This window comes from Schistocerca gregaria, chromosome X (assembly GCF_023897955.1).
Source record: "Schistocerca gregaria isolate iqSchGreg1 chromosome X, iqSchGreg1.2, whole genome shotgun sequence".
Taxonomy (NCBI): Eukaryota; Metazoa; Arthropoda; class Insecta; order Orthoptera; family Acrididae; genus Schistocerca; species Schistocerca gregaria.
The window spans coordinates 466,116,965-466,140,279 of NC_064931.1; the positions used below are offsets into that span (position 1 = coordinate 466,116,965).

General features: G+C 43.0%; 1 protein-coding gene across 4 annotated transcripts in view; it reads right to left on the minus strand.

Moving 5' to 3' along the window:
- Positions 1-23,315, minus strand: part of LOC126299050 (serine proteinase stubble) — a 419,426-nt gene that overhangs the window by 57,587 nt on the left and 338,524 nt on the right. For all 4 annotated transcript variants that reach the window (XM_049990706.1, XM_049990705.1, XM_049990707.1 and 1 more), the window contains one exon: positions 9,171-9,445. In XM_049990706.1, coding sequence (XP_049846663.1) covers positions 9,171-9,445 — 275 coding nt within the window. The remainder of the gene's footprint in view (positions 1-9,170; positions 9,446-23,315) is intronic.

The window sequence follows — 23,315 nt, forward strand, 5'->3', positions numbered from 1 at the left end:
GGGCTGAGTGAACCGCGCTTGCCAACAGGGTTCGGCAGACCAGATGGTTGCCCATCCAAGTGCTGGCCCAGCCCGACAGCACTTAACTTCGGTGATCTGACGGCAATAGATGTTACCACTGCGCAAGGCCGTTGGCGTAAATCAGTTGAAAGCAAGGGGTTAATGGACGAGAGACGCTGCAATGCATCGTGTGACAGGTTGGAAATTTGAGTCCGGCAGAAATTTTTAACTTTCGCCATTGCATTACCACAACGCCCTGTGCGGCTGGAAGTCACTGTATCCATTCCCTCTCTTTCCCCATTTTCTAATTCATATATTGTTACAGAATACTCATATACTTCCTGTTACACTCTGCAGGTATTGGATAACAATACAATGTGGATGCTGAACAGCAGAGAATAACGACATCAAAATATCAAGTAATTTTCAGATTCCAATGCAGTTTAACAAGAAATACAATTGTAGGGAGAAAACTAAATTCATTCCAAATACGTCAAGGAAACAGAGAATAAAAGAAGCTCCAATTGATGCCGGATCTGATGGTTGTTGGAGGTTATCAGACGATGCTGATCACAGGTGAGCGGACCCGATCAGACGGCCAAATGGCATTGCTGGGCAGGACGACAGAGTAGTCGCACAGAGTCAGATAGCGCCTAGAGCGTACCCATGATCTGAGAGGGGGAAGGGGAGGGGTAAATTCAAGTGAATTACACTTTGAACAATAATATAAATGATTGCACCATAAATTGTTCTAGGTGTAACTGATACTAATCAATGTTCATAACATGATCTCGCTTTCTTCAAACTGATACTGTCTGTTTGCGAGGCAGGATTTGAGTTAAGTTTGCGAAGAGTTTTTTCCTTGTGAGGGAGGGGAGGCGATGGGCGGGGCAGCTGCCCTCGCCTGTATCTCCACGGTTACGCCACCCGTTGTATTGATACTCGACGCGCTCTCCAACTGCACGCTATCACGCAGCGCAATTATGAAATTGCTGCAGCTTTGTAATTTTTTCTTCTGTACAGGTATTGACATGCCCAGGCAAGCAATGAGGTAATTATAAATATGTCTAAAGGACTAAAATCGACCTAAGGTAGACTAGCTACAAATCACGCGAAAAATACTACTATTACCGCAAACCACTGTTTACCTATTGTTGTAAGGTACTACATTTGAATGTACAAGAGATATGGACAGAATTTAGTAACTTTTTATGTAACTATAGGTATATGTTTTACAACAGATGTCACCGTGTGCCAATGAATTTCCAAATGTAGATATTTTCTAAGCTATCCTTTTAACTCAATTTCGAATATTCGATTTGGTGCCACACATTTGCTACAGTTTGCTACAGATTTTAATTTTTTATTTTATTTTGTGTTTTGTTTAATTGAACATTGCGAGGTCATCGTTGCTGCATCTCGCCCGATACGAGAATAAATACAACTTCTGGGAGGTGGTACAGTGAGCGAGTAAGCATCTCTGGGCTCACCAATGAGTTTAACTGTTCCACGGTTTTGAGCGCGCGCCATCGCAGCGGTCGTTAAAGTGGAGGCTGCAGATGTGGTCAGTCGCGAACACTCGGTCGGAGGAATTTTGGAAATTTGTGGTAATTTCCTATGGGACCAAACTGCTGAGGTCATCGGAAATTTGTAAATTTGTGGTAAGGTCTTATGGGACCAAAGTACTGAGGTCATCGGTCCCTAAGCTTACACACTACTTAATCTAACTTAAACTAACTTACGCTAAGGACGACACACACACTTATGCCCAAGGGGCTCGGACCTCCGACGGGGGGAGCCGCGCGAACGTTGGCAAGGCGCCCTAGATCACGCGGCGGTCGGAACGGTACTGAACAGTAATTCACAAGTAGGGAATCTCACCCAAAACTGAAGCAGTCATGAAAGTTAAAGTTTTAATCGAAGCCCGTGGCGTGATTTTGTTACTATAATTCAATTAATAGCTTATGACAAAGAATTGACTAAAATAACAGGTGCATTTCAAGCCATTGTACATAATGAACGTCTCCAAAGCGATTAACAAATAACGAAAATTATAAACGAATCCATCATCGACAACGAGAAGAATAATACCTATCAACAAACTGAGCAAAGGAAGAGGAGTCTCACAACATGTTTGTCAATAACATACTGTCGTAGAAGACGTCACAACACAGTAGAGATTCTACAATGAAAATATACCAGTAATAAGGAGCTATTGAGGCCGTTCAGAATTAAAATAACAGAGAAAACAACAACTGTAATGATACATATGATAATAAACATACAGTGAAAGAATTTACTTGGTCTTAAAAAATTTTATAACACGTAAGGTAAGGATAAGGTTCCGTCCATGCACTTTTTAGTAGGAATCATACAGGCAGTTATATGGAATCATTTGGACAAACTACGAAAAATTATGATCGAGATGGGTTCACAAGATCCACTTATCTCGATCATAGTTTCCGATGGTTTGTCCAAATGAAATATAGTACATGCAATTATAGCAACACAATCAATCAGCTCTTAACTACTCGTATATGAACACTATTGCCAGCTACTTCATCAAAACCGGCTAATGACATTCTCATAATATAACTAAATTTACTTAATGTAGGCTACTACTAGGGCAAATAGAAGGCGATTTGTTTGGAGAAATGCATTCAGTTCTGATTAGGATACATATGATAAATCTGCAGTAACCTTCATTTTTGTACCTGAACGCAGAAATTATCTCAGAAGGTTTAGTAAGAAATGCAAAACATGTCTTTTCATGTAGCGAATGCGTTCCATACACTGGAAATAAATCAGTGGGTCTACTATACTAGCAGCGCAGTCAGTGCCAGTCCGAGAACATTTTCCCACATAAATGACACAAACATATTCCCCCTTCCCCGTCTTTGTACACAAGCGACACATCACATTGTGCCCGACCCCTATTTTTCCACACAAGCGTCATTTCATTTGTCGCACCTAACCTCCTTCATTTTTCCACACAAGAGGCATATCATTTCGCGTCCCCCTCCCCCCGCCCCATTCTTCCAGACAAGTGACATACCATAGAAAAGGGATACATCATTCCCGCCCCCCCCCCCCCTTACACACACACACACACATATATATATATATATATATATATATATATATATATATATATATATATATATATATATATATATATATATATGGGATCTTAGTGAAACCTTTAAAAATAAGCCTAAATCTAGTGAGCGAGGAGTAGGTTGCTTTCGTTACTAATTGCTATATACTCTATGTACACATTTTTCCCAAGGGGCGCCTCTGACGCCCCACTCAACTTCGTGCCCCGAACGCCCGCTTATATCGCTTGGACCTTAAATCGGCCTTAGTACACTACGTAAGAATCTAAATTGATGAGTGGAAGATTCGATTTTCATCCATAATCAATGACGCAAAATTTGAACAGACACCTGGCCAGCACACAACGCTCCGGGGTCGACTATGCCGGCATTGAAAATCGTAAGTCATGTACAAGGTGACAATTATTGAACAACATGAAATACAGGATGATTATAATTAAAGTTTAACTTTCAAAACGCTGTAGGAATAACACCCATGGTCTGAAAGACGTCAAATTGGAACGGAATATTATCGGAGAAGGGGGAAGATGTTTGGCAGAAGAAAAAAATAGTTTGAAAATTTATCAATTGTTGGCACTGCATGTGTCAGAATGCGTACGACCCATTGAAGTTGGTATACACACGCCCGGTACACGGCTTTGGCTCCTTTCGCGTCTGCGACGTTCGTCATGACTGTCTCAATGTAGGATCGCGCTCTGCTTCTAAAGCTGTATTACAAGAATTATGACTGTGCACACTCCGCTCTGCAGAAGTTGCGGACACAGAAGGGTTTGAAAAAAGGCGTTGGTCTGATGACTGCGGTGGATCTGGAGAAAATGATTTGGAAATTCGAAAAGACGAGTTCTTTTGGTGTTCAACCTGGAAAGGGAGGAAACGAATTGATCAGACGTCAGTGGAAGCAGTGGCCACAGAAATACTGGAGGAGACGAGTGGTGGTGTTCAAACGTGTAGTGCACGGAGAACTGCCCGAACATTGGACATACCTGTGAGCACGGTGCGTAAAATCTTACCAAACGTCCTTCTTTGCTAGCCATTCAAAATTACCCATGTGCACGAGTTGCTTCCTGTTGACCTGCCAGCATGAGGGACCAGTTCCTTAGAATTTCTTGCTCGCATGGAAGAGGACAGTGATTGGCAGTGGAAGATTTTATGGACAGAGGAATCCCACTTCCATATGACAGGATGTGCCAACACACAGAATTGTCGAATATTAGCAACGGAAAATCCACACACAAATCAACCAGTACCACTTCATCCTGAGACGCTCACTGTGTGGTGCGGGTTTACGGCATTATTTATCATAGGGCCATATTTTTTCGAAGAGACAGGTGCTTCCGGTCCTCTTACCTGTACAGTCACTGGTAAGCGCTATGAGTGTCTTTTGCGCAACCACGTCATTCCAGCTCTCCAATAGCGTGGATGTGTGGATGGGATCATTTTTATGCAATATGGCGCACTTCCGCACATTGCAAATCCAGTTAAGCAGCAGCTGAAGTGCCATTTCGGAAATACTAGAATTATCAGCCGCCATTTTCCTAAGGCCTAGCCATCCCGATAACTTGATCTTAATCCGTGTGATTTTTGACTGTGGGGCTGTCTCTGAAAGATGTTGTGTTCAGTGTTCCGATTGCAAACTTAGCTGCATTGAAGGCAACACATTCTGAACATGACCTAGGAAACACTTCGATCAGTTTTGCTCCAGTCACACAGAAATTAATAATCCGATTTAATTTTGATTAATGCTTTGTATGCGGTTTTTGCCCGCAGGATAATTAATAATCGATGTGAGAGATGCTTTCCATGCGCTTTTGGCCTCAGTACAATTAAAAACCGATTTTTCCCATCCAATGTGGTATGACCTTGCGTGGTGGATGGGCTTACGTAACTAACAATATCACATTTGTACACCCATGCACACTAAATAGTTCGGCATTGTTGTACGATTCATTTGTCATTTGTAGTCGACCACTATTAAATTATGATGCTTACAGAGTGCCGGCCGCGGTGGTCTCGCGGTTCTAGGCGCGCAGTCCGGAACCGTGCGACTGCTACGGTCGCAGGTTCGAATCCTGCCTCGGGCATGGATGTGTGTGATGTCCTTAGGTTAGTTAGGTTTAAGTAGTTCTAAGTTCTAGGGGACTAATGACCACAGCAGTTGAGTCCCATAGTGCTCAGAGCCATTTGAACCATTTTTGATGCTTACAGTGCCTTCTATTGCTACATGTTGTAACTATTTATTTTTCTTCTGCCATACGTTTTCCCCCTTCTCCGATAATATTCCGTTGCAATTTGATGTCATTTTTGCCAGTTGTATTATATCTACAGCGGTTTGAAAGTCTAACTTTAATTATAATCAACCTGTACAATCGTCATAACTTCTTAACGGTTTGCGTTAGGACGTTAATACTGCATAGCTGGCCGCAGGGAAAGATGAGAATTAGTATGGTGGTACAGTTCGGTTTAGCAACGAAGCCCACTTTCATTTGGATGGGTTTGTCAATAAGGAAAATTGGCGCATTTGGGGGACTGAGAATGCTCATTTGGCGATCGAGAACTCGCTTCGTCCTCCACGGGTGAGTGTGTGGTGTGCAATGTCCAGTCACGGAATGGTCAGTGCGATATTCCTTGATGGCATGGTGACTGCCGAACGGTATGTGAAGGTTTTGGAAGATGATTTCATCCCCATTATCCAAAGTGACCTGATTTCGACGAGATGTGGTTCACGCAAGACATAACTCGACCCCATCTAAGCAGGAGAGTGTTTGATGCCCTGGGGGAGCACTTTGGGGACCGCATTCTGGTTCTGGGGTACCCAGAGGCTACTGGCATGGGCCTCGATTGGCCGCCATATTCTCCGGATCTGAACACATGCGACTCATTTTTATGGCGCTATATTAAAGATAAGTTGTACAGCAATAACCCCAAAACCACTGCTGAGCTGAAAACAGCCATTCAGGATGTCATCGACAGCATGGATGATCTGATACTTCAGCGGGTCATGCAGAATTTCGCTATTCGTCTGCGCCACATCATCGCCAACGATGGCAGGTATATCAACAAATCCTAAAGTCTGTAGTGATGGTTACATGTTGAATAAAGTATGTGCACACCGAAGTTTGTAACTAATTTAAGTTTTTCAAAATGAAGTTCAGTAATTGTCACGCTGCATCACACTGTAGCAGCTCCTCAGTTCTTCGCACGAGGCTGACAAGGAAACCATACATCCAGCGGGTCACCAGATTTGCTCACCTTCCGCGTAGTTGCAGTGCATACTTATATGTAACAAATATTGGTCTAGCACGATGCGCTTCTCAAGCTGTTTTAAAAAATCGAGGTTCCACTTTTTACGTACTTACTGAAACTCATGCGAGAACGCCAGCAGTCGAGTTACTGGAACCGGATTAGTCGGCAGGGTAGAAGTCTGCCTGTACTGCATGAGATTCATCGTATTTTCCCTTGTCTGTATCCAAACACTTGTATCACTACAACGAATCATGCTTCTTTGGGAAGGAATAATAATAAAAAATATTAACAATGACAACCATAGCGGTACATTCGCGGCGAGGTATAATTTGGGAATCGTGATGAAATGAATATTTATTTACTGACACATTCATGCAGGTTCAGTGTATATGATTCAATGGAGGTATAGCGGGAGCCGGTGTGGCATCAATGCGGTACGCGCATGACTGTTGCTATAAATAAATGTTGATTTCATCACGGTTACTTATTACATCTCTATTAAATTTCGCCACGAAATTACCATAATGATTATCACCATTATTATTCTCCTTTCCGAAGAAGCATGATTTTATTATAGAGTTACACGTGTTTGGTGGAATATTAGAAAAAAGACGAGACTCGACTGCTCCATGACAGTTACAGACTGCCACCTTAACCATCTGCTCTAACGTCGTTACTCGCCGACTGGTCCTCCAACAGGCTCGAAAAAAATTTTAATGTACATCCCTCGAAAACGCTTGAGAAGTGCGACGTGTTAGACCAACATTTGCCATATGTATGTGGTGCGACAGTCGTGCGAAAGATGAGCAACATCTGTGACGCGCTGGTGGATGTTTCCCTTGTGAGTGCGCCACGTTCCGATATTCCATGAGGGAACAACACCTTGCAGTACGGAGACAGAAACAGAGTATTCCGCATGGCTACGGAGACGACATTTGTAACAACACAATAAAAATATATAGCACTACGTTTCCCGTCGTCCGTAAGAGGGTGTGATAACTGAGAGAAGGATTTGCAGGTCCTTAATGTCAGAGTACACTGATAAGTGAAAAAAAAAAAAATTATGAGCACTGCCCACGGCGAGATTGAATGCCATCTGGTGGCCCGGCGGGCACGTGGCTCTCTGTAAGGAAGTTGTACAGAGTGAATCAGAACTCTACCGTCAGAACTTCAGAGGTGGTGATATGGACCAAAACAAGAAAAAAAATCGTAGTAAATATGGGCTCTAAAACTGATGCGCATTTTTTTCATTTTCGATACTGTGAGACATCTCTCTTCTTCTGAAAGCTTTTTGCTTTCCATAAATTGAGAGGTGATAATATGGATCAAAACGAGAAAAAAGTCCAGTAAACTTGGGCTCTAGAGTGAATACCTAGACAGTTATGAGCACTTCATCTTCGCTACTGAGAAACACATATCATCTACTGACCAAGTGCTCACAGCTCTTAAGGTACGCATTTTAGAGCCCAGGCTTATTGGACATCGTGTTCTTGTTTTGGTCTACACTATCTGCTCGCAAAATACGGAAAGCAAAAAGCTTTCATTAGACACGTTCACAATATCGAAGAAGAACAAGCTTGCATAACTCTAAAGGTATGCATTTTCGAGACCGTGTATACCAAGGCAGGTCTTGTTTTGGTATATAATATCACCTCTGAAAGTTTGTCCGTAGAGTTCTGATTCACGCTGTATAAGAGCAATAGGGACAAATGGAGAACGATGATAGCGACGATGCGGTTCGAAAATGGGGAAAACCACTGACATAAGCAGCTTTCACAAAGGGCAGATTGTTACGGCCTGTTGACTGGAATGAACATCTGGGAAACAGTGAAGTTGGTAGGTTGTTTTTCACGAGCTACTGTTGTGAGACTCTGTGGAAAGGATTGGGGGACGGGGAAACCACGTGTAAGCTATAAGGTGTTGGACATCCACGCTTCGTCACAGAACGTGGAAGGCAGAAGCTTGCCCGCTATGTGAGATTACTGTGCTGCTGAAAGATTACTATGCTGGTGCAGGCAGAAGTGTTTCAGAGCCCACTATTCAGCGCACATTATTGAACGACCCCTATAGATTCCCATGCTTACCTAAGGATATCGTTAATAAAGATTGCAGTAGGCACAGGCTAATGGAGATCGGACCATCGATCAGTAGAAACGTGTCACCTGGTCGGATGAATCACGTTTCTTCTTAACCAGGTAGACAGTCGTGTTCAGATGCACTGTCACCCATGTGGTCGGCTCCTCAGAATATGCATCACGCCACGAATGCATGCTGGTAGGGTGAGCATCATGCATATGGGACATTCACCTGTTCTTCCATGGGACCTGTTCTAGTAATCTAACGCATCATGACAGCTGTGGACTACACGAACATTATTGCGGAACACCTGCATCCCTTCGTGATCGGTATCTTGCCCGATAGCATTTCCATCTTCCAACAGGATAACTCTCTGTGCCATAATGCCAATATCGTGACACATGGGTTTGAGTAGCGTGATAACGAACTTACCTTGATGTTGTGGACATCAAATTCGTCTGACATATGAATCCGATGGCACACAGCTGGGACACTATCGGGTTCCAGCTCCCTATACACAAATCACCGCAACGTACGGGAACTGTGTGACCTGTGTGTAGGCACCTGGTGCCACATACCTCTGGAAACCTACTAACTGTCGAATCCGTGCCAGACAGAATCGCTGCTGTATTGCGTTCCTAAGATTGGACCAACACGCTGTTAACCAGGTAGTTACAACAATGTGGCTCATCGGTGGAGACTGCACCATGTTAGCTGCCTTGGTGTTGAACTTACCGGCCTGCAGCGCGCCCCAGCCCGCGGCCCAGCCGTACTGGCCCAGGAAGTCCTCGCCCTTCTCGGGCAGGCAGATGGGCGCGATGTGCGGCAGGTAGGGCGCCGGCCGGTCCAGCCGCAGCACCGCCACGTCGAAGCGGTCGGCCTGCGGCGTGAACTTGAAGTACGGGTGCACGCGGATCTCGCGCACGCCGAACGTGTAGGCGGGCAGCGGCTCCACCGCAGAGTTGATGACGTAGTCGCCCAGCGTCACCTGCACCTGGCGCGCGCTTGCCCTGCCAACATGAAGTGTTCACCTGCAGTTTCCAGCTCCAGTCATTTCTATTGTTTTGACGAAACTAGCAATCTTAGCTGAAATTCCACACAAGGTTACAGACAACCTCGGTCCACAGTTTAAAATAACACACTCGAGCTAGCCGAACAGCTCGCCCTATTTTCACGTGCCTCTTGTACTGTATGTTCTCTACAACGTATCTCAGGACGAAAAAGGTATAGACAGAGCTGTAAAACTACAGTAGGCTTCTGTAGACTATCAAAGTAAGTGTAGACTACGGTAGTTTTCCTAGTAACTTTGGTCAATTAAGGTCGAACACACATTACCTGTATGCTGGGTGTGTTGCGTACCTGTCGGGCGTTACCTCATAAGGATCGCTTGGTTCCTTTACATACCGGAATCGAAGAACCATCTAGAAACTGAGTAATGTTGTAAAAAGGACCGGGTAAATCATGGGACATTTATTTTCTACATACTTATCCTCCTATCTGTTGCTTAAAGAATGAACAAGATTTATAGCATAACTGGAACTGGCAACGCTTCATTCAGCTTTTGTTCGAAAATTGTTGATTTTCAACATACAACAGAGAGATGTAATAGAAATAAAGAAAACAATGCAGATTAATCATACAGCGTTAGAAAACACAATTTCCTCAACAAAAAGGTAAAATAATAAAAAATTCAGCAAAACAAAAATATGTCATCATAGCTTCAATATTTCGCCAAACCTACATAAAATATGTCTTTGTTACTCAAACACATTTTTTCATCTATCAATAATAACGGATTACTGGCTTTGAGCACTATGGGACTTAGAACTACTTAAACCTAACTAACCTAAGGACATCACACACATCCATGCCCGAGGCAGGATTCGAACCTGCGACCGTAGCGGTCGCGCGGTTCCAAACTGTAGCGCCTATAACCGCATTTTTTTTTAAAACTCAGTTTGTTCGTTTTCGTTCGTTGTATCTGTTTGGGGCGGGCGTCGCAAGACACCCGTTTCAGTTCGTCATTGACCCATTAACTCGGTTTTTTTTTAATTGTTATTACAGAGGGCGGCTAACCCTCTGATCGAACACGCTGAGCTACCGTGCCGGCAACCGCTCGGACACCCCGGCCGGCAGAATACTGCCTTTGATCATGATGAACGACATTGTATTGTGTACAAAATAATAACTATAATTGTACATATATTTTCATGTCTGTGCATGTAAAATGTACTTGCATCAAAAGTAACTGCTTTGGTTACATAAAAGCGCAGAAGTTACGCGATCAGTTAATTTTTAATACTTATAAAATGCAACTTATATTCTGTAAGGATATGAAATACACATTGGACTAACACTGAATGATCCGGGGTTCTCAATATGTGCCACAAATTACCAAACAAGCAAAAAGACAATAGAAAGTCGTCGGCTCCTATTTTCTCCCAGAGTCATTCATTTACGATTCTTTCCCTCTCCGTTCTACCAGTACTATCGACAACTTTGCTATTTACTACGTTATTTATCTGACGTACCAACTACAGAATCGTACTGTTATCAGACGTCAACTCCAGGTATAGATCAGGAGATGGTACAAGGAAATATTCTGAAGGGAGCCTGGTGTGAGCTCGTTGATGTCTAATTGTTTTCTCTTCTGTGACTTTCGACGCCTTCCATTGATCAATTATGACCAGCAGGAATGCTGCACACTTTGTCTCATCTTCAGTTATTTCCGCTGTTGTACGTACACAACAGTTCGACAAGAATGTCAATAACATTCCATGGGTTCATGTCGCAAAACAGCACTACGTGTGCACAAACGCATGAATCTAGCCAAAACACACATATCTAACGGACGCGGCGCTGCCATCTGCAGTCAGTTACTATTATTATTACTGTTATTATGATTTTAATTATTATTATTATTATTATTATTATTATTATTATTATTATTATTATTATTATTATTATTATTATTAATGCTTCAGCACGTGTGATTCAATTGTTTCTTTATTCTATTGTACCACCGGCCGGAGTGGCATAGCGGTTCTAGGTGCTAGTCTGGAACCGCGCGACCGCTGCAGTCACATGCCTCGGGCATGGATGCGTGTGATGTCCTTAGGTTAGTTAGGTTTAAGTAATTCTAAGTTCGAGGGGACTGATGACCTCTGAAGTGAAGTCCCATAGTGCTCTGAGCCATCTGGACCATTCTATTGTCCCATTGTTTAAGTTTATTTAGTCAAACTACAAATGCAGTAGTTGCTTCATCACGAGTAGTGTCTATTCTGTCGCACATATCCGACAGTACAACACATCTGTCTATACAAATGTACTCTGTAGGTTTGTTACTTTCAACTAACGAAGCGGAAGGAGACTGTCAAAAGAAGGTTTCTAAAAACCCCGAAAAAACTCTTTACATGTCAGGAAAATGTTACCCCCTATAACAGTTACAAGCATAAACAGTTTAACATTATTGTCATCAGTGAGACTTGTACCCGGGCTCCCTAATACGACAATCTAACACATTACTGACTCATCCGCGGAAGCCGTACCCGGCATCAATTCAAATATAAGCTTTTCCTGTACTCTGGTAGATCTGGTGTTACTTTTAACTACCGTTTACGCCAGTTCTGCCCAACGGCAGCACACAGTACGATTCAAATCGGAGTTTTGGTTGATACTCTATCGACTTACAACGTTGGGTAAGGATCTGAATGTCTGACATGTGGAGGTTTGGGTGTGAGAGACTGGCAAGCTACCCGTCACCAGCCAGCATAGTTGATAAATCACTCTCTGGCACAGGACTGAAACGGCATGGAAGCACTGCATCCAAGGTCAGGTCGACTCAAAGCCCAGCTGGGTTAGAGGCATTGTTGTTTCAGAGCTGGTACCTATTTGTACTAAATTTCGCACTTTGTATATCCCTAAATCACCTACAAATTTAATCATGTATTCTTCCCTGTTATGCTGTATACGCACAATATGTAAAATTCCTTTATTTTCTACCCTTCCTGGTGTTGCAGTTTCAATGGCCAACGTTGTATCTTACTTGCCACGAAGCAGTTTTGATCAGTACTATCACCTGTAAGACATGTGGCCACTTGTTTTTATCCTTTGAAGTCACCCTGTGTATAATAACTGTGAACAAAATAATGGTCAATCCATTAGTAAAATTACAACTATGGGTACTAAATGTTTAGACAGATCATAAGGGAACCTGTATTCGTAAGGGCAATCATAAGAAGCCAATACTGCCCAAAGATAAGGACAAGAGTACCAACGAATGCTCGCACTAACTACTTAAGAATGCGGTAGGGAAGGTAAAAGAAACGTAGCAGCAATTCTGGGAAGCTCTAGTACCACCATAACAAAATGTCTGTAGAAAAGCTTGTCTACGCAGAAACAGAAATAAACTTAATAGTGGAACGAAAAAGAAATGAACGCACTGAAAGAAGGAAGGGACTAAAAAGAAAACTAGATACAAAATAGCTAAAAACAGGAAACACAGTGAGGTGTAGCGTTCATGTCAAGACTTTAAGGATAAAAACAACGCTATAAAATGACTTACAGAAGAGAGAAATGAAAGAGTTTAGGATTAGTCTGGTACCAAACACAAGTAAGAACAAACCATTTAAGTTCTTTATCAGTTTATAAAAATCGATACAGAATTGTCTTAACAACCTAGTTCATCTCTTTGTAATCATATGCAAATAAAAAAAAAGTGACCCGCACAATATTGTACTCATTATATTAGGCTGTGTCACTCGACATTTCTACCGTCAAGGTGTTATCCAGCGTTACGAGAAGAGCCCTGTATCGTTGCTAATGCAACACAACATCTGTCCAAACATAACTTGGGAACTTGGGACTCTGGTGCTGAATCCTATGATATCCTTCAAACACTTGAGAGGCACATGCTACACACGGCATCAAAATCCACTTCAGTGCCATTTCACCGATACTTTTTTTGTCGTGAATGTTTAACGAAATGCCATATTACCCATGGAAAAGGAAGTGCACCAAACGATATAATGTTTTTAATTATCAGTAACGCTAAGCTGTTACTTTCTGAATGAAACAACCCTCAGTGGCTGTAAAATACTTTCATTCAAAGTCACTACCGGTTTCGCGTCAACAGAAGGCGTATCCTCAGGTGACAGAGATTCTATTTAACATCTCATAGTGGAAAGGTAACTGCATTAGAGCCACTCCCCATCGTTCACGTCAAATCATAAACACATAGCGCGCCTTTACATTCAGTAACACACTTGAAGAGTGGGACACCCTTGATCAAAGTATCTTACACTGTACAGATTGCAGGAACATAGTACTGAATGTTACCTACAGGAAATTTTGATTTCACGCGCGGACGAAGATCCACACTTTTTAATTTACTGCCTTTGTTTTAGTTCTTGTTTCGTTTTTATTTGAATGAAAAGTTTTACTGCCATTTCATCAGGCTTATTATTTCTTTATTTTGCGCCCGTTGAATCTCAGCAAAGCTTTTGACGCAGTCTATACTGATGTTTGCGGGAGCAAGCGAGATCTTCCGCAAGTTGCTCAAAATAAAAGATGACGCTAAGTTTTAAGAAGCTTTTATACATTTCTAGATGGTCCGCCTCCTTTGCTGAGTTGTCAGTGCTGCCATTTCCCATGCGGGGAAGCTGGGTTCGATTCTCAGTACTGCCGGCCGGAGTGGCCGTGCGGTTCTAGGCGCTACAGTCTGGAGCCGAGCGACCGCTGCGGTCACATGCCTCGGGCATGGATGTGTATGATGTCCTTAGGTTAGTTAGGTTTAATTAGTTCTACGTTCTAGGCGACTGATGACCTCAGAAGTTAAGTCGCATAGTGCTCAGAGCCAGTTTTGATTCTCGGTACTGCCAGGGATTTTTCTTTGGTGGGAGGACTGGTATGGGGTCCACTCAGCCTCCTGAAGCCAAATAAGGAACTACACGCCCGAATAATAGCGTCTGCAAGGTGAAGCAACCCGACAGCGACCGGGAGAACTGTGCGCTAAACACATATCCCTTCATACTCCATAGAATGACGCCTGGGTAGAGGATGACACGGCGGTCGGCCGGGACCGATTGGTTTGTCTAGGGCCTGAACGTGGACCGTTGCTTTTCTTTATACCCAAGATGTTGTCGAAACGCCTATACAAGTGGAACTGCAATAGAAAGAAACCTGTACCTAAACGACTAACATATATTGTTAGCGAACAGTTAACATCGAAGCCTAACGGTATTGGCGATCCGCAACTCGTGGTCGTGCGGTAGCGTCCTCGCTTCCCGCGCCCAGGTTCCCGGGTTCGATTGCCGGCGGGGTCAGGGATTTTCTCTGCCTCGTAATGACTGGGTGTTGTGTGCTGTCTTTAGGTTAGTTAAGTTTAAGTAGTTCTAAGTTCAAGGGGGACTGATGACCATAGATGTTACGTCCCATAGTGCTCAGAGCCATTTGAACCTAACGGTATTAAGTTATTCCAGAAATCTGACAAACTCCCAGCCCCTATTACCTTTTCGCTGAGGACAAAGTAGCATGTGAAGAATTCAGGCCTGAAGAGCTCTTACACTTTCCGGGTGGAATGTAACTTAATATCCCATTACAGTGTCAAGCTTCCCGATGACTTAACAACGACAAGACTGTAGAGCGTAGTAAAATTATTTTCAAATAAACGGTGTGGAAGACTGCAGTGTCATTTACCATAGTCCCATATTCTGGAGTGAATATCTCGCATTGCCCAGAGAGCGATCGAAGCTACTGGGAGTTGCCAGGACAGGAAAACAGTTGCAAACGCTGCCGGCAGAGGACGCCAGGCAGCGCGCGAGATGCACAAAGCGCCAACAGATGGCAGGGCCTGGCTTGCTGCGTGAGCGCGGAAAGCGTGCCTTCAGCAACGGCTGTCTTCGACTACGAGACCTTTGGTTTCCGTAGCGCAATAGTTGACAACCCAGCTTACTACCACTGTGCATTAACCCATCACTCGTGCAGCCTTAAGAGAGTGATCTACGCCGAGCTGTCCGCAGTTTCCCTGCTAATAAAACAAATGTAATATCTATCTTTACACTTATAAGTGAGAGAAATTAGATTTATCAGACATATTAGAGTGAAAAACACCTCCATAAACCATTTACCGACGACTTTAACTCAGTCAAGATGAGAAAATGTTTTGAGCCAGATCATCTTTTTCCGTTAACTGTATGAGGTGTCACAACGTTCCACGGTCTTGGTTTATCTTTTAATGCACGCTGCAGGCTTCTACCATAGCAGGCCTTCACAGTTATATCGTGTGTTCCGTACAGCCAACACCAAACGTTAATAAAGGACATAAAAAAGGCTAAAATTAGTAATAAGAATGCATAAGAAAAGAAAGATACATGCTGGGAAGAACGAAGTCATTGTTGTCGTGCCGGCCGCGGTGGTCTCGCGGTTCTAGGCGCGCAGTCCGGAACCGCGCGACTGCTACGGTCGCAGGTTCGAATCCTGCCTTGGGCATGGATGTGTGTGATGTCCTTAGGTTAGTTAGGTTTAAGTAGTTCTAAGTTCTAGGGGACTAATGACCACAGCAGTTGAGTCCCATAGTGCTCAGAGCCATTTGAACCATTGTTGTCGTACAACGTAGCTTTGTGGATTAAAAGTGCCCCACACGTTTTATGTCGTCAGCAGACGTACTTACATTTATGTTCTAGCATCGGGGCTACACAGCAGCCTGTACAATGTGATGAGCATGAAGCGGGAAAAGGGGGGGGGGGTTACAACTGTCTCGTAAGGAACACTTGACGGAAGTCGAATCACTGCAGGAAGGTTACATACCAGTAATTAATTGCTATTACGGATTACATGTTCTCTGTCACACCTATGGAGAACTTTTGCAGATCTCACTATATCTGAAACTATCTACAAAAATGGGGACTCTTTGGTTACAAAATTGTCTACATCCCGTACAACTCCAAAGCAAATGCGGAAGGAAAGGACTCAACCAATTTCCGGTAACTACTAGCATCCATCAGGGAAATGGCAGAAAATGTGAGCCTCGCGAACTCATACAATACGATGTAGTGGCCAAAAAGCCTTTGAGGGTTCATGAAGCGACAACTGCAGGTTAAGGATCATACAGACATACTAACAAATTGTGTCCGCCGGCCGGAGTGCCCGTGCGGTTCTAGGCGCTACAGTCTGGAGCCGAGCGACCTCTACGGTCGCCGGTTCGAATCCTGCCTCGGGCATTGATGTGTTTGATGACCTGAGGCTAGTTAGGTATACTTAGTTCTAAGTTCTAGGCGACTGATGACCTCAGAAGTTAAGTAACATAGTGCTCAGAGCCATTTGAATCAAATTATGTCCGTCGCCATGGCTCCCCAATAGCACATGATTTCTTCCAGCGACTGGCAGGTAATGCTGAGGAAACTCGTCTTCATACAGCATCCCAACAAAAGTCACAATCTGCCAACAACCTCTGGTTCTGACTTGAGGCAAACACTTAAGCGATTTTGTGGCAAAGTGGTTTGTAACTTTCTAGGTCTTCATCTGAGTGTCGAGACTTACAGGGTACCTCTCAGTGATGCATGCACATGAGTCTAAAACGCCGTCAACTGCTAATGTTACAACCTGAAATAGGTTTATGTCATACGAATTATCAGGGCGTTTGCTTTCCGTCACAGAAGCATGCACTGAAAAATTGCTGATTTTAAGCATTCCTGAAAAAAAAAAATGTTCCCACAGTACGCATTAAGGACTGAAATTCGCCGCAACAGATGACCGACAACGAACAAACATGTGTGTGTTGACAGAATATAGATTAGTTGACAAATTATGATTGTGGATTTGTCGCACGTGGTAAAGGCCTTAAATCAATCGAAGTGGAAGACGGAGTCTTTACGAGAAAGTTTGGACTAGACTGGCTGTACAACGAGGGGTAAAATATTTAATAGGGTTTAATAGTGACGAGGCCTCTAAAAGTTTCAGTGAATATTCTCGGCCATTATTTGGAACAAGACCTAGGCCATGGATCTTCCTAACGCCACAAGGTCCAGTCATATGAACCCATGCATATTCTACTCCTGCTACCTCATACACCGCTACGTCAAAACTTTATCTCCATCTGTTCTTCTAAACTACCTCGCAACTAGGGTGACATTTCCAGTTTTTACCCCACCGTACATGTACTCACCACCTTATCCATATTGACCGATCACATGAGTCATTTTACCAGAATGTGACGCAATTCATTTACGGTTGCCAACACCGCTTGAGCTGCATATCACCCTGCGATAGCACACGTTCTGTCTTCACCACGCCAGATTCATCTGCTACAACCTCGCCAGCTTGCTCTACACTTGCGTTACCTGCATTGAGCCGTCAGCCTTCCCTTTATCTGGGTAAGACTATCAACCGTATCAAATCTCAGTCCCTGGACCACTCAACATATTGATAAACCATATCAAAAAATTCCCAGAAAGGCAGAGAAATTCCACACGAACCTGGAGCTACGGAACCAATGGATTCCATCCCTATCACACCTGAAGCTCCTGCTGGAACCTATTCCATTTTGCTATCCCGAACTGAACTATTTTTTTAGCTAATCAACCTTACCGATTGTAATAAGAAAGAAAGTGTCTCTCCAACCTCAGCATCGTGGCATGTGTACCATGCAAAAATTGCGTTATCAAATTCTGATTGCCACAATATCTTCCTGTGCAAATTCCACCTTACTTTTCATCCCCAAGCAAAATGGCTCCCTTTTGGCCCACACTTCACTATAAACCACAACATCCACGCCGACCGCTGACCTTCACTGTTGTGGTAAAGGGGGTAGACTTCGAAATCACAGCTGACGAGATTGAGCGAGAACGTACTTCTAGTCAAGAATCCCAGATAAATGAAGCTCTCCGCATCTGCAACAACTTTGGTCTCACATTTACCACTTCAGATAGTGAGTAGTTGCAATAAATACGTTATATACATTGGCCATCTAAAGAAAGAATAGCAGATCCAGTTACCTCATAAAACAGCGTCCCAACTTGCCTTCCCCACCCCAACCTATCCCAGCAGGCGAATTCCTACAAGTAGAATCCCACACTACAACACCTGGAATGACTATCCCATCAAGACACCTCAGTATCAAAACAACTCAGTAGTCCTGCATCCAGTATTTTGTCCTTACTGCCGTCCGAAACATCCAGCTCTTTGGGTGAGCCCAAAGCGTTCAATAAATAACACTCGCTGCCCGTTCTGTATGTGACCTGAATGCCACTGCCTCTTACTCCCAGAACCACTCCCATTTCACTTTATCACCATCATCCACCATCATCAGCTTCCTCCTCATGAACGTATTCCACACCTCAGTCTAACTCCAGCCGACCGACAGAAATATCAATATAAACATGTAGCATAACATCAACGCCACAATTTTCACCTTGCAAATCATCTTATTCATGTTAAAATAATGTGTTTCAGTGATATCACTTGTGTATTTTTCCTCTGTTATTGTTTGTATGAAGTGAGCAGCTGAACACTGCCTGTCCTTCTGGGGGAATGAAATGACAATAACGAAAAAGAAATCGTTACAGGTTTTTCCCTCCTATCAGTTTTTACCAACTCCTCCTGCTCACCCCAATGTCTAGGGTCTCTTCCTTCCTCTCTCTGCCATTTCCTCCCTCTTTACTGTCACGGCTTAAGCCACTTACTAATCATTTTTATTCCAAATAATTTGCCTTGCGATCACCAATATATTAATTTTATACGTTCCCAGTAGATGCTCCCTTACCCAGAGCAGCGTAACTGTAGTGTTAAATTTAACATTTTCACCTCCTCAGCATTACAGGTTTAAAAAAATATAGCTGCGATTTTGTATGTTAATAGTCTTAACTTTAGTGTAATATTCTGTTTTATTAAATACTTTGTACCATCATTGTATTTTAAACGTCTTTTTGCTGACGGACGGAATATTCCACAGCTGAAAAAAGTTACTGAAAGAAAACGATGATGGGAATTCTTTTTAAAATGAAAAGTCCTGCGGGGAGCCCTCCTATTTGCGTGTAAGTTTTGTTTTTCTTACTTAAACGTCGTATTCTCTCCTGACACAAGATACAGTAAGAAAACAGACCCCTAGCAGATTTGCGACTATGGTCGTGGATCCAACTACCGATGCTTTAAACTCGTTAGCAGTCTCTAATTTCTGACATAACGGTTGATCACCAACACTATGGCCACAGACGAACTGCTGCTCATAACACTTTTTAAACATTTTTTATTAAAAGACGCAAATTAAAGCCGATGTCAGAACTTTAAAGATAACTCGGAAAACAGAATCTGAAAATGACGTGTTTCTACTTAGTTGTTCCTATAATTTTGTCTAACTCTTGTATGTTGTCTATGTAAGCTTTTGAGAGAATTCATCCATTTAGCAATAGGCGAGTTAAATTACAAGTGCATAAAGAGCATACTTGCCGCAAAACTGTTCTAAAAGCTCTCTAAGGAATCACTTAGGAAAGAGAAATAGAAAAAAAGAAATGAAGACGAGGGTTTAATGTCCCGTCAACGACGAGGTCATTAGAGACGAAGCGCAAGCTCAGATCGAGGATGGAACCATTGCAGAATTTACCTTAAGCGATTGTGGGAGATCATGGAAAACATAAATCTGGATGGCCGGACGGGGATGTGAACCCTCCTCCTCTCTAGTACTAGTCGTATCTTGCAACTGCGCCTCTTCGCAATGTTTCTGTGTTAAATACTCTGACACTTTCGAGAATATTTACGCTAAGGTAATCGTGGAAACTGTGACGAAAACTACTGAAAAGCTTAGAAAAGTTTATTGTTCGGTAAACTGGTTGCACTGCTGATCTTGCAATGTCTCAGGCGGGCGAACTGAGCGGTGCTGAACTCACTGGAAATCTGTGGCTTACCTTTCGGTGGTGTTTAACAAACGTTAGGAAAAAATATCGCAGTAACGAGATGAAAATAACAGACATTCTCGCTGGTATACAAACAACAAGAAGAAACTCCTAAAGAATAGTGACTGTTTCTCAAATGGTTTAAAGTGAAGCGGAGCCGCAGACGCACAGATATTATTAGAACTGAGAAAAAGTAAACGCGAGAAGCCATCAGTTGGTATGATAGATTCGCTATTGCGGAAACTCGCCTTGAAAGAAGGGTGGAAGGTTGGTTGTTGGTTGTTTTTGGGGAAGGAGACCAGACAGCGTGGTCATCGGTCTCATCGGATTAGGGAAGGATGCGGAAGGAAGTCGGCCGTGCCCTTTTAGAGGAACCATCCCGGCATTTGCCTGGAGTGATTTAAGGAAATCACGGAAAACCTAAATCAGGATGGCCGGACCCGGGATTGAACCGTCGTCCTCCCGAATGCGAGTCCAGTGAAGGATTAGGGTTTAGCGTCCTATCGACGAGTTCATCAGGCACGGAGCGCAAGCTCGGACTAGGGAACGAAATCGCCTGTGTTCTTTTCAAAGGATCTATCCCAGCGTTTTGATATCACCGAATGAGGATTTGAACCGCCGTTCTTCAGAATGCGAATCCAGTACCTTATCGTTACGCAATCTCGGTCGGTTCTCCTCGAACCCTTAGCGATTACAGAAACTTGCTCATGCTGTCAGATGGACAAAAACTGCTGCCTGGGATACTTGGTGATGAGAACTGAACGGTAACTAACCACAGAAGAAAACACTGAAATAATAAACTCTGATTTCAAATCGTCTCATGCAAGACTTGTCATGCTGTCAGTATTTCATTGTCATACAACTGCAAAGATGAGTGATACAGACCCCAGCACCAGTGGTTTAGATCAACAGCTCACATCGCTACACCAACTTAGTTTCGAGACCGGAGAGACTCCGTGTTATGAACTATATGGAATTTAGAAGTGGATGATGTAGGGCTATGCTATTTACCACAACGTATAGTTGTTCTTTATACCGGAAATAGGGTAAGTGACGATGAAAACACAAAAAGGACAGTGGAACCAACCTACAGAACGGTCGCCTGATAACACTGACTCGGAATACAGGAAAGTACACTGAAAGATTCAGACTTCTTCTCGAAACCAACGCAAGTTGTGTACACCCTCGCCTAATGCGAAAACCAGCTGAAATATATCAAGACGGAACTTCATAAACTAACTTACACATCATTACGGCAGGCCAAGCAACTTTTTACTGACTGCTGCACTACTCTTCAAAGTGGCACAGATACATGACACTATTTTTCAACATAGTCAACAAGTCTCTATAAACAAAGGTGCGAACTTTCTACTAATCGTGCAGTTCCTCGACGATAGAAAACCGCTCCTTGGTCACGGAGCCATTCAATTACAGCTGTATAGATGTCGCAAAATCTCTTGCAAAATCTCTTTCCCCACAGATGTTCTTCCAGCTTGCCGAAAAGATGGAAATTGCTTAATCCAAGATCTGCACTGTATGGTGGACCAGAATCAATCACGTCTTTGCGGCCTGGTCAAATAGTTTGCACCATTTCACGAAGGCTGAAAGTGACAATTACATTTGGTTCATGTACTGCCAGAACTTCACGGTAAATCTGTGTTCATCTTGACGTTTTGCCCACAAGAATCGTAGTGTCCCGCGTACTTTAACTTTGGAGTACGTTTCCGGTTGTCGCGTCTGTTCATTCGCACACCGTGACGCACATCAGCAGAACTGTCTCTGCACAAAACCGGAAACATGTACTCTCTTCTGACAATTAACTGTTCTTCTTGCGCAATGGTCTTAGCCTGGAAAAACATGAGTAACTTACTTTTCGAAGTACATATGTATATAGTACTGAAGTAAAAACTAAAAGCCAAAGGTCTGGAGAAACTAGTTTCTATACTTTTAAACGTTGGAAAAGTTATCGATTCAGGGTCGCACCGATGTCTAACAAAGAACGTATTCTATTTAATGACAATATAAATAGTGTGGATTGTTTATCTTACTACTGACTATTATCATGGTATACAAGGGCACAGGCGATTGCTTCACATGGGCGTTAGGCCGTGGTCCACGGCATAATGTCTGCATAATGCTCGTTTTCCAATGCTGGAGACATCATCAGAGGCATTAACGACTCATAAAGCAGTTACAGCCTCACACGAGCTCAGCAAGCCGAACTTTTACTCGTATTCACGTAACAGTCGGTTCGTGACGTCACCAGATCGCTGTCTAACATCGCGGATTCGCGTTAACGTATGTTATGTAGCTTTTAGTGAGGCAGAGTTGTCACTGTTTGTTTTATTTAGCAACTAGACCCTCAGCTTGTCTAATTTCGATCCTTCTTCTTTTCTGTCAAAGCAGCTATCGTGGTTTTGAATTTATATGGCCTCCATGTGCGTCCTAGCGTAGTAATGATTAGATCTTGCTAAAACCACATGTCATAGAAACGAACTGGGTGGTTCAATGGTCAAAGTGCACTATCTGCTACAGCTGATTTATCCGTCTTGCCCAAGCGATAACTGCTCTTGCGTTCCTAAAGACGAGTGTTAATGCTTCTTTTTTGTAATTCCTGTGTACACTATCGAGTGAACTGCTACAGAACTACTGTTTTGTTAAATAAAAACAACCGTGAGATGAGTTCAAATTCGATAATAGTATTCTCCGCAAAACAATGTCCTTGCTATGTAGGGAGATATTGGACAGATTGATAGGGTGAATACGCAGACAACTTTTTTGTTTGATGTGAACTTCTCTTGTTAGCATTTCTGAAACGTTTATTAGAACTGCTGAACCTGTTGCTACATTTGTTACATTTCTTATTGCTGACGATGTACTTTTTCGGCATTTCCCCATACATTAATATTTGGTCTATCCAATCTTTAATTATGAAAATCGTTGTACACTGCCTGACAAATAAAGTGAAGCACCCAGGAAGGAAGGAGGAGGGAAA